The sequence below is a fragment of the Orycteropus afer genome, unplaced genomic scaffold, assembly GCF_000298275.1.
Source record: "Orycteropus afer afer isolate SDZICR_OR568_19922 unplaced genomic scaffold, OryAfe1.0 scaffold00510, whole genome shotgun sequence".
Classification (NCBI taxonomy): Eukaryota; Metazoa; Chordata; class Mammalia; order Tubulidentata; family Orycteropodidae; genus Orycteropus; species Orycteropus afer.
In genome coordinates this window covers 779600-791447 of record NW_006922097.1, presented here as the reverse complement: position 1 = coordinate 791447, position 11848 = coordinate 779600, and the positions used below count along the sequence as shown (strand labels likewise).

The 11848-nt window shown below is 41.9% G+C and overlaps 2 protein-coding genes across 2 annotated transcripts in view; one reads left to right on the top strand and one right to left on the bottom strand.

The window, feature by feature from the left end:
* Nucleotides 1–420: 420 nt before the first annotated feature.
* Nucleotides 421–4110, bottom strand: PPCS (phosphopantothenoylcysteine synthetase). The gene is made up of 3 exons (XM_007955556.1): nucleotides 3603–4110; nucleotides 3340–3443; nucleotides 421–744 (listed from the first exon to the last, which is right to left on the bottom strand). Exons 1-3 carry the CDS (start codon nucleotides 4108–4110, stop codon nucleotides 421–423), a joined length of 936 nt encoding a protein of 311 aa, XP_007953747.1.
* Nucleotides 4111–4594: 484 nt separating this feature from the next.
* Nucleotides 4595–11848, top strand: part of ZMYND12 (zinc finger MYND-type containing 12) — a 59849-nt gene continuing 52595 nt past the window's right edge. Inside the window, exon 1 of the mRNA XM_007955571.2 lies at nucleotides 4595–4704. Coding sequence (XP_007953762.1) covers nucleotides 4595–4704 — 110 coding nt within the window. The remainder of the gene's footprint in view (nucleotides 4705–11848) is intronic.

Below are 11848 nucleotides of genomic sequence, written 5' to 3'. Positions count from 1 at the left end.
ACAATCTTCGAAACATGACCATTCATGGATCCATAATCCTTTTTTTCATTGTATGAGGAAGGCTGATATTTAGGCTCTCATGTGTACTTTGAGGGATTGAATGTAATTCCGAATAAGCTCTTTTTTTTCAAAGGTAAGAAATAGCTCTTATATTCATTTTCAAAATCAAGATGACATTCAGATGATTGTGTCAGGTGGTTTGGTCATAATTGCATTCCCTTTGTTTCCATTTGCAATGAGTATTAAATGACCTTTAAAAGACAAATACAAAAGTCTATTCTCCTGCACACTACTGCTCTTTCCTTTATCTTCATTTTCTCTGGCCTTATAAAGGAAAGGATTCATTCTAGTTCTCACCATTATGCTCTGTAAGAGCCCTGGTCCACTGAACAATTTCTGATCCAAAAAAGGCTTTTTACTTCAGTTTTTGTCACATATAAAAGCTGTGTGTCGAGACTGAAGATTACTTACTATCTTCTCTTCTATTTCTACACCTTTCTCTACTTCTTCCTCTGAAAGCATTAGCTTGGTTTCCGAGTCTTTGGTTACAATAACCACAAAGGACCGTCGTGATTCAAGAATATTGGCCACCACCACTTGATGTCGATAAACTTCCAGAGCATTATGTGCACGATCAATTACAATGGAGGGGTCAGTCTCCAACTTAAAGGAAACTATAAATGCTTTGGGAGCCCAGTCTTTAACCAAAGGCGATAGCATTTTTGGCACCATCTTCATTGTTATCTGTATTGGAAAAAGAAAAGCTTAATAAGTAAACAAAGGTCACTGTCTACCAGGTCAATCTCATGAGAAATTAAAGAAGTGGGGATTTAGATTTTTATATAGACTGTCATATTAATTTTTGGGAGCACTGTCATACTTCAAAGCATATTAAATGCTTAGCTTAAAAACCTTGGTACTGTTAAGGTCCAGAAGCCTAATCCCCAGGCTTCATACATATTCTGGAGCAAACTATGTCTTCTGTATTAGCCTTCTGCTCAACATCATTAATATTATCTCTAAAAAAACCAAAACCAAACCCACTGCCGTCAGGTTGGACCCGACTCACAGCAACCCCTCCTTGGGTTTCCGAGGCAGTATCACTACGGAAGCAGATAGCCCAACCTTCCTTCCGAGGAGTGGCTGGTGGGTTTGAACTACCAGTGTTCTGGTTAACAGTCAGATGCCTTAGGCACTATGCTACCAGAGCACCCATGTATCTCTAAAGAACATTATATTTTCTCAAACGTTCCTCCCTATTCTTTAAAGCAAGCGCTCAAATAAGTAAGTGCAAATGATCTGTTCATATAAAGAGATGTGGGGCAGAAGTTCAAATAAAGTTGTGTTTTTAAGCTTCTCAAATCTAAAATATTTCTTGCATTGGTAGAATGCCTATTTGCTTCCATTTTCAAATTATCACTTTAACACAACTTAGCACTGAAGAAACTGATTTTATTTTTCACTTGATCAAAACTCCTACTACTCCATTTCCAGATCCTTCTAAGGGAATGCTGAGTTGTTTTATGTCCTTTCAAAATAGAACTAAAAAATCGGTGGTAAACTAAAGTTCCCAGAATTTAATCATCTAAGCTAATCATCAGGATTGTCCCTCAAAAAGTTGTTAGCAAGTGTGATTGTGATCATATACCCCTTCTCTGCTTTGTTTTTTTCTCTTCAGCATTTATCACTACCTAACACAGTTTGCATTTAATTTATTTATTTACTGTCTTTCCTGTAGAACATAAGCAATCCAAAGGCAAGGTATGTTTCTTTTCACTGCTGTATCTCCAGGTCCTACAGAAGCACCAGGAATATAGTAGGTGCTCAATAAACATATGCTGAAAGAAATGAATAAATAAACTATCTTAGTCAGCAAGTACCCCATAGGTAAAATTTCTTCTATTTGAATTCTATTTGTATTATCCACTAACACCTAAGACTTCCCTCAGATTCCAAGATGTTAAATCATCTCAGCCACACTATCAGGAACTCTCCTCATACCCCTTCCTTAAACTATAGCAATAGTCTCCAACAAGTCTACACCCTCCATTCTCTCTCTCTAATCTACCTTTCATACTGATGCCATACTGTACTTCTCAAATAAGAATTTTTATCTCAATCACCTACTTATGCGTCCTGTGCGACCTCCTCCTTAGGTTTCTGAGGCAGTATCACTATGGAAGTAGACTGCCCAATCTTCCTTCCGAGGAGTGGCTGGTGGGTTTGAACTGCCAGCCTTCTGGTTAGTAGTGAAATGCCTTAGGTGCTATGCCAACAGAGCTCCTTTTCTTTTTCTTTTTTTTTTTGGTGGGTCCAAGGGATAAAGTCCAAGCCTCATTACACCGAATATGAAATCTTCCATGAAGTAAGTTATCTCCCCAGTCCTTCCACCCCCACCACTCTCCTTGCTCTCCAGCCCTGTGGTGATGGTGTTAGGTACCCTAGAGACCATTGAGACTCCCAGTGACTCCATAAAACAAAGCAGAACTTCTCCATAGGGTTTTCTAGTCTGTAATCTTTAAAGAAGCAGATTGACAGATTGGGTATGAATTGCCAACTTTTTGGTTAGCAGCTGAGTGCTCAATCATTGAGCCACCAGGGCTCCTTCTTGAGCCTTACCAAACCACCTATGCAAACTATTCAGGTACTCTACCTGGAATGACCTTTCCCACTTTGTCTGGCAACCCTTCTGCTAATCTTTTATGGCCCAGGTCAGGTGTCACCTCCTATAGGATGTCTTATTTGACTCCCCCAACTCCCCCAAGAGATAATGATTCATTCACCTGTGGCCTGACTGCACTTTGTTCATACCTCTACTAGAACAGTAAAACCAAATTCACTGCCTTGAGTCCATTCCACTCGTAGCCACCCCTCTTTGGGTTTCCGAAGCGGTTATCTCTACGGAAGGAGATTGTCCAATCTTCCTTTCGAGAAGCCGCTGGTGGGTTTGAATCGCTAGCCTTCTGGGTACCAGTCAAATGCCTTAGGCACTACACCACTAGAGCACTGTTGTGGTGTTGTTATGTGCCCTCCAGTCCAGATGGGACTCATAGCAATCCCGCCTTGGGTTTCCGAGGCAGGATCACTATGGAAGTAGATTGGCCAACCTTCCTTCCAAGGAGTGGCTAGGGGGTTTGAACCACCAGCCTTCTGGTTAACATTCAAATGCTACCAGAGTTCCTACTAGAGCATTAATCACTCTTAACTGTAATTGTCTGTATCCAGCTCTCTCACTAGACTGCCAGGCCCTTGAAGGAAGGTGGCAGTCATCTCTGTAACCCCAGTGTTTAGCAGAAAGGCCATTTCCAGGTCAAGAGGAAATTAACCCAAGCCTATCACCTGCAATGGGCCCCCAGATGACTGGATCTTGTGTTCAGGCATTTCAGAGACAGGAACATAGAAATCTGACACGGCCGCAGCCAGGTAGAACATCGCAGAAGCGCCTGCAAAGAGAAGCACAAGGTATAACAAATCGGGGAGAGATATGTGATCAGCTCCTTGAGTTTCCCGGCTGAGATCTGTGTTAATCAGGGTGTAGGTGGTAAGTGGCTGGGAAGAAAGTCTCCGCCTCCAGGCAACCTGTGGACTTCTAGGTCACGCACCTAGCGGATTGAGGGCCTGGGCCGCAGCCTGAAGCAGATGCAAATAGTCCGCCAAAGTAGTGAACTCTACCGCGAGGAAAGTGCCGGCAACCGCAGCTTCCTGGTAGTTTCGCAAGGCTGCAGCGAAGCCCGGGAGCGTCTTCTCCTCGGCCTCCAGGCATAGCAGACCTGAACGGCCTGAGCCAGAGGGCCGTAGGGCCGACAGCCAGGTCTGGGGCGGGAAGCGGTGTGCAAAGGGGAAAGCGGAGCGAGCGCGATATAAGAACAGAACCCCGTATCCCGCAGCCAGGAAGGCCTCGGCCGAGGTTGCACCGCGCCGCCCACTGCTGAAGTTGTCTAGGAAACGCACTGGTCGTGCTTCCAGTGGGACCTTTGTGCCACCTGAAGTGACCAACACCACCCGCCGGCCCTGTGCGCCTAGCCTGGCCGCGAAGCGAACCATAACCTCGGCCCAGCGCGAAGCACCAGCCGGCTGAGGGAACTCGGAGGCTAGGTCCACTTCCGCCATTAATCCAGAAGCACTTCGGAGAGGCTGCGCACGGTCCCGGCCCACCGGCGCCACGCCCCCTGCTCACATACTCGTTTATGCGCAGCCGCAATCGTGAGTGGGCGTTTCTCTTCCCCATTCTTTACCTTGACTACGGATCTCTCCAAATCTGGAAACGCGTGTTATTGCGGCCACAGAGCCTAGCGACGGTGACATTTTGCTGAAGGGAATTCTCGACTGGGCGGGCACCTGGAAATGTTAGTTTCCTACTTGGGGGAAAAAAAAACTGGTCATATTTGATCCTTTACTGGCTACGTACTGCCCAACTAACTTTTGGGAGGGCGAGAGGTGTTTTAACCTCAGAAGTAGACGCCAGTCAGTTCAGCTACGATACTCTCTTGGTGAAACACTAGAACGAAGCTGCCCTGGGGTCGTCACGTGAGGCCAGGGTCCCGCGGATCCTCGCGGGGCAACCGTCGTAGAGACTGACACCGCTGGCTGCAACATGAACGTCATCTACCCACTGGCGGTGCCTAAGGGGCGCCGGCTCTGCTGTGAGGTGTGCGAAGCTCCGGCGGAGCGGGTGTGCACGGCCTGCACAGTCACTTACTACTGGTAGGCCCTGGAACGTGGCACCTGGGAACCTTAACTCCCAATCTCCCTCCCAATCACGGGTCTTGGCCTGAGTGCCTTGCATTGGTTAGCCCAGCCCTCCAACTCTCAGAGGCTCCATAATGTGGCTCCTCTGCCTTCTCACCCACTTATTCATCCATCACCAAATGTTTGGTTTTGCCCTGCTGTAAGTGCTAAAGTTACTGAGGAGAACTCGGTAGATTAGGACCTTCAAAGAGCCAACATACTAATGGAGGAGACAGATAAGTAAACAAATAAGGCAAAACAATATAAGATAATTTGAGAAAGTGATAAATGACATAACGATAAGTACAGGAAATGTGATGGGATGGTTTTTCTTTTATTCAGCAAAACATCCCCTGACTTCTGCTTCATATTAGACTTATTTTGGGCCTGAGATAAGACAGTTTACTGCCTTCCAGAAACCTAGTCCAGAGCCAACTGATGACTTTTTTTTTAAGTGTTTATAATATACTGTTAATGACAAGTGCTGTCCCTTAGGGTGTATTAAGCCCTGGGACCTCTGAGAATGGAAGCAGGGTGACATTATCTAGAAAGGTTTCTCAGAAAGTAACATTTGCACTGTCTTGAAAAATCAGTAGGAACTTGCTCAATGAACAAACAATGAAGAGCATTCCTGGCATCCAGGACGGCTTGGGCGAAGGGTAAAAGAACAGAGTTTATCCAGATCTGAGTAGAGAAGATAGTGAAAAGAGCAGTCAGTGATTTTCACAAATGCAGGACAGGACTTATTAGCAGGTTGTAAATAAGTCACAACCAGCATTTCAAACAAACATAGAATAGAAAGTATCAGACAGAGTCCATTCTACTTGAATTGTTTCTTGTAACTTGTTTTAGTGTTTTGTGTGGATACATGTGTGTGCACTGATAAGGTGGATTTCTTATTTTGCATTGAGTCCAAAAAGTTTGAAAATCATTGTGATAGTAGTGATAGGAGTTTAAACCACGAAGACAAAGGTTAGGGCCAAACAGCGGTCGGGATCAAGGTTAGGGAGTTTGGAATTTATCCTCTGGGCAGTCATAACTGGTTTTGGGGTGAAGACTGACATGCTCTTATTTGTGTTAGGAAAGATAACAGGCAGCAGTATGGAAGATATATTAGAGGGGAGACACTAAAGGCTGCATGACCAATTAAGAAGCTATTTCAGGGGTCCAAGTGCAGAGTGATGGGGCTTGAATTAAAACAGTGGCTCAGGAAACAGGAGAAACACTTGAGAGAGGATATCATTGGGACCTGAAGAGCAAAGGAAAAGCCAGAATCAAGAATGACTTCTCTGTCTTCTCCCAGCTCCTGACTGCTCTCAGGAGTAATGCTAAATACATGAACTAGGCTCTTCATGATGGGCCACTGGTTACCACTCTGGCCTCATCCCATCTCTCACCTATTCTATGCCTTTGTCTCACTGAATATTCAACTCTTTCACTGTGTCCTGTTCTTATCACCGCAAGGCTTTTGCCCACACTGTACCCTCTTCCTGGAACACCCTTCCCTCTCCACGTCACCTGTATAACTTTTCTTTATCCTTCAGGTCTTAGATTAAGTGTCACTTCCTTCAGGAGGCCTTCTCTTACCCCTCTCACAGAGGAGGCCAAAGGTGGTGCAAACAGTTAAGCACTTGAATACTAACTGAAAAGTTGGCCTTTTGGACCCACCCAGAGGTACCTTAGAAGCTCTGGTAGCATAGTACCTAAGGCACCTGACAGCTAACCAGAAGGCTGGCGGTTCAAACCCACCAGCCACTCCTTGGAAGGAAGACTGGGCAATCTACTTCTGTAGTGATACTGCTTCGGAAACGCAAGGAGGGGTTGTATGAGTCAGATCCAACTCGACGGCAGTGAGATTGGTTTTGGGTTTAGAGGTACCTTGGAAGAAAAGCCTGTGCTCTGTTTCTCACAGGCCACAGCTTTGAAAACCCTGTGGAACACAGTTCTGCTCTGCAACACATGGGGTCACCATGAGCTGCAATCAACTTGATGGCAACTGGTTTGGGTTTGTTTGTTTTCTACCTTACATATCTCTTTCAGAATGGATTAAGTGTCCCTCGTAAGTGTTCTCCAAGTACTCTATACTTCCTCTCTCCTAAGATTTGAACATGGGATTGGAATCTACTGTTTAATTGCCTGTATCCCCCTATTAGGCTGTATGCCCCAGGAGAGCAGAAGCAGCACGTGTTTTCATTGCTATTTCCTCTTTGGTGGCTTCATTGCATTTAAAGTGCAGTTCCAGAATTTGAACAGGACCTACAAAGCCCTGTGTGATTTGACCCTGGTTCCCTCTCTGCCTTCATTTCCCCCCACACTGGCCCTCTCTTTTCCTTGCTTTAGTTACAAGTGCTTTTTTCCCATTCTAATTTTAATTTGTAAGTCATTTCCTGCCTTGTTTTTTTTTTTTTTTTCCAAGGCCAAGGCTGTTTTCTCTGCTTCAACCATGAACCTTCCTCGCTCCCTCCCATCCTTTGGTTCTCAGCTTAAGTAATTTCTTCTGAGGTCTTTCTTTCTTTCTCCTTTTCTTTTTCTTTTTTTTTTTTTAACTTTTTAAAATTTTTATTGTGATTTGGGGGAAAGTTTACAGAGCAAATACATTTTCCATACAGCAGTTCATACACATTTTGTTTCACAACATTAACTGCAATTCCCTACAATGTAACAGCTCTCTTCCCATTTCTGGAGAGGTCTTTCTTGAAAACCCAATCTAAACACCCTCTCCCATTATTCTCTCACAAGTACCATTTTTCTTCACATTCCTGTACTTTTATAGTTTTGTATTTACTTGCTTAATGTCTCTTTCACTAGACTTGGCTACAGCACAAAGCAGGCACTCATTGAACATTTGTTGAATAAACCAACTTGTAAATGGATAATAAACATATTAACTGAGGCAAGGAACACAAGAGGAGAAGGTGATGTGTGACATATTTGGTTGGCAACACAGTTTGAGGGCCCTTCAGGGTACCTTGGGAAGGTTGGCCAGGAAGCAGTTGCAAGTACAGGCCTGGCATGCAGGGGAGGGGTTGGGATCCTTTGCCTGGTGTAAGCAACCTCTCTTCCTTCAAATACCTGTCCCCTTCATCCCTCCAGCTGGAGTATGTAATTCCTTCTTTCTCTCAACTCGTTTTACAGCTACTCTATGCCTTTCAGAGTACTATTATTTTCCATTTTAGTTTTAGTTGTTGGCAGGTGTTACCTCCTGGATTTGTTATGTTCTGTTAATGCAGGATATTAAGTTGGATATGTATAGAAGGACTGTCATATGTATATCTTTTGATCTGAATGAGACTCATCTGTGTATGCCCCATGGTCTCCAGCAAAGTGTCTTCACATGGTTGGCACTAAATATTTGATGAATGCATGAATAAATGATCGTTTTCTATGCTTATATCCTCCATTTTCTTTTCCTTCTTTCACTTGCCTTCAATTCTCTTGAAGGTTTTCTCCTGTTCTTTCTTCCCCTCTTTTCTCCAGATTTCTCTGCCCTTGTGTCCTGGGGATTTTAGTACTAAGATTTTTTAAAAAATAAAACTGAGCCACTTCTTGGAAGGAAGATGGGGCAATTTACTTCTGTAGTAATACTGCCTCGGAAACCCAAGGAGGGGTCACTATGAGTTGGGTCCGACTGGATGCCACATAGCAACAACAACAACAATTGCTCTATTCAGTATCTCAAAAATGAGGGTTTTCCATACCCCTCCCCCACAAGGTTTTGATGATTAAGTGTTAAGCATCAGGCAGTGTCCGTGGGACAGAGTTAGCGCTCAATGCTCATTTTCTCTCCTTGTCCCAAATTTAGGGAGCAGGAAGAACTCTCACTTTGAATTTATGAAAAGGTTTTTCCCTACAAATAATGTCTTTCCTAATTATAAATATAATTCATGCTCACTGCATGAAACTTGAAAATACAGAAAGTGCATTTCATTCTACACTGAAATGTGAATATAATCCCAGGGAATAGAACATTAAAAAAAAAAAAAAAAGACAATTTCATTAAAGTACACACTGAAATATCACTAATAGATAGAAGAGGTTTCATTCAGTAATAAAGAGGAGCAGATCATAGCCTACAGATACTTATTTGCAATATGTAACTTTTTTCCTTTTATTTAATATCTGGAGCACAAATTAAAATGCCTCCGTATTGGCCAAGAGGCAAAAACAAATGCTGAAATAGCATGCTATAATAGGAAGCAGTAGAATCTGGTGGACTGGAGAATGAATGCCCTGCCTGAAGATACTCAAATGCAGTTAAAAAGAAAAGAAAAAAGATGATGGCCTCACAAGCCATCACTTGCCTGGTTCACAAGCTACTTGATTTGTGACTCCCTCATTGAAAACATTTTTATCTACTCTTTTATGTATGGTCTTTTGCTGGGTGTTAAGGGTGAGACAGATGAATAAGGAGAGAGCTCACAAATGTATGAAGTGACAGGTAGGATACGAGATAATGTCAGATGCTCTCAGTGGAACGAAAGGTTAGGGCAGTTAAGTGAGTTAAATTTCCATTACTCATACAATTACTCCACAAGCTTCTGTTTGATAAATATTCTATAGAACTCAACTATTTCTGTATCCTTGGTAAGTGCTTTTATTGACCTGTTTACAGAAGTTTCTACAAAAAAAATTTGTAATGGTTTCTGTCATTTCTGTTATAGCAGTCACAGTTTATAAAGAAAATATTGTTGAGAGGATACTTCAGTACAGCCATGCTCACTCGTTTATGTATTGTCTATGGCTGTTTTTGACTAGATGCAGCACAGATCATATGGCTCTGCAAACCTAAAATACTATCTGGTCCTTTACAGAAAAACTTTCCCATCTTAATGTAAATTATCATTGCCTGTAAGTGGAATCAAATGGTTAACTACCTCACATTCAAGTGAAATATATAATAATCCATTAGAAATGCAAAAACCCATGATCATATTTGCTTAACAACCAAGCCTCAAAATACTTGAGGCAAAAATGGATGGAATTAGAGAAATAGACAGTTCAATAATAATTGTTGGAGACTTCAGTACCCCACTTTCAATAAATTAATTGAACAACTAGATAGGAAATCAAGGAAACAGAAGACTTGAACAATACTATAAACCAGCTAGGAGCTCTGGTAGCATAGTGCCTAAGGCATTTGACTGCTAACCAGAAGGCTGGCGGTTCAAACCCACCAACCACTCCTTGGAAGGAAGGTTGGGTGATCTACTTCCACAGTGATACCGCCTCGGAAACCCGAGGAGGGGTCGTCCAACTCGACAGCACATAACAACAATACAAACCAACTAGGCCTAACAGACATCTATGGAACACCTCACCCAACAACAGCAGAATGTACGTCTTTCTCAAGTGCATATAGAACGTTCTTAGGTTAGACCATATATTACGCCATAAAACAAGTCTTAATTTATAAGGATTGAAATCATACAAAGTATGTTCCATGACAGCAATAGAACTAAAGTAGAAATCATCAATAGAAGGAGATTTTGGAAGCTTACATATAGGTGGAAATTAAACAACATCACACTTCTAAATAGCAAATGAGTCAAAAAAGCAATTAGAAAATAATTTGAGATGAGGAAAATAAAGCAGTATAACAAACTTACGGGATACAGCAAAAGCAGTACTCAGAGGGAAATTTATAACTATAACAAATTTTTAAAAGAGGAAATAGCCTAGCCATCCACCTTCAGAAACTAGCTAAGGGGGAAATTCAGAACAGAATTTCACATTCTCTTGTAAACCAGACTTGCTGGAGCCATGAAGTCTAGATGAACCTCCAAAACTATTGCCCTCAGATAATCTTTAAGCCTTAAACCAGAAATAGTCCCTGAAGTCCTCTTAAAACAATAGTTTAGCTTAACTGGTAAAGAAGGTCTGCCTTGAGCTTTATGCTGTTAAGATCTACCTATTGTTGTTGTTATTTGCCATCAAGTCTGACAGACTCATAGTGACCCCTCCTTGGGTTTCCGAGGCAGTATCACTACAGAAGTAGATTGCCCAGTCTTCCTTCCAAGGAGTGGCTGGTGGGTTTGAACCACCAGCCTTCTGGTTAGCAGTTAAACAGCAACTCAAAAGATTAGATAGGAATCTGAGAGTATAGTGAGTTTATGTTAATGGGCAAGGAACAACTCAGAAAAGGAGAGTGAGAAGCTCAGTGTAAGCAATGTCACTGAATTAGAGACTAGAAACTTGAATCGGTGTATGTTTTGCTGTGTGCATTGTCAACAACAACAAAACAAAAAAACTAGAAAAAGAAGAGCAAAGTAAACCCAAACTAAGCAGAAGTAAGAAAGTAATAAAGATTAGTGTGGGAATACATAGAATAAAAAATACAAAAACAATAAGGAGAACCAGTGTCACCAAAGTTGGGATTCTTTAAGAAAATTGGCAGACCTTTAGCTAGACAAACCAAGAAAAGAAAAGAGACTTAATTAAACACCAAAAGCAACTGTGTGGAGCTTACTACAAACCTTGCAGAAATAAAAGACTTAATAAAAGAATCCTGTGAACAATTGTATGCCAATAAATTAGATAACCTAGATGCAGTGGATAAATTCCTAGTAAGACAAAACTATCACAAGTGACTCAAGAAGAAATGGAACATCTGAATAGACATGTAACAAAGATATGGAGTATGTAACCAAAGAAGTTCCCACAGAGGAAAGCCCAGGACCAGATGGGTTCACTGATGAATTCTGCCAAATGTTTAAAGAATTGACACTAGTCTTACACAAATGTTTCCAAAAAATAAAAGAATAGGAAACATGTCCTAATTCTATGAGCCTAGTAGTTTCTAGATATCAAAACCAGACAAATACATCACAAAAAATTAAGACCTTTATCCCTTATGAATTATAGATATAAAATTCCTCAAGAAAACACAAGAACATTGGATCCAGAAGCATATAAAAAGTTTACACGCTGTGACCAAGTGGCATTTATTCTAGAAATGCAAGTTTGGTTCAGCATACAAAAATTGATCAATATACACCATATTAATAAAATAAAGGATCGGAGAGGCGGGGCAAGATGGCGGACTAGGCAGAAGGATTGCACAGACCCTCTTCAACAAAGAAAAGGGAAACCAATTAACACAGATACAGAAGATAATCTTGGA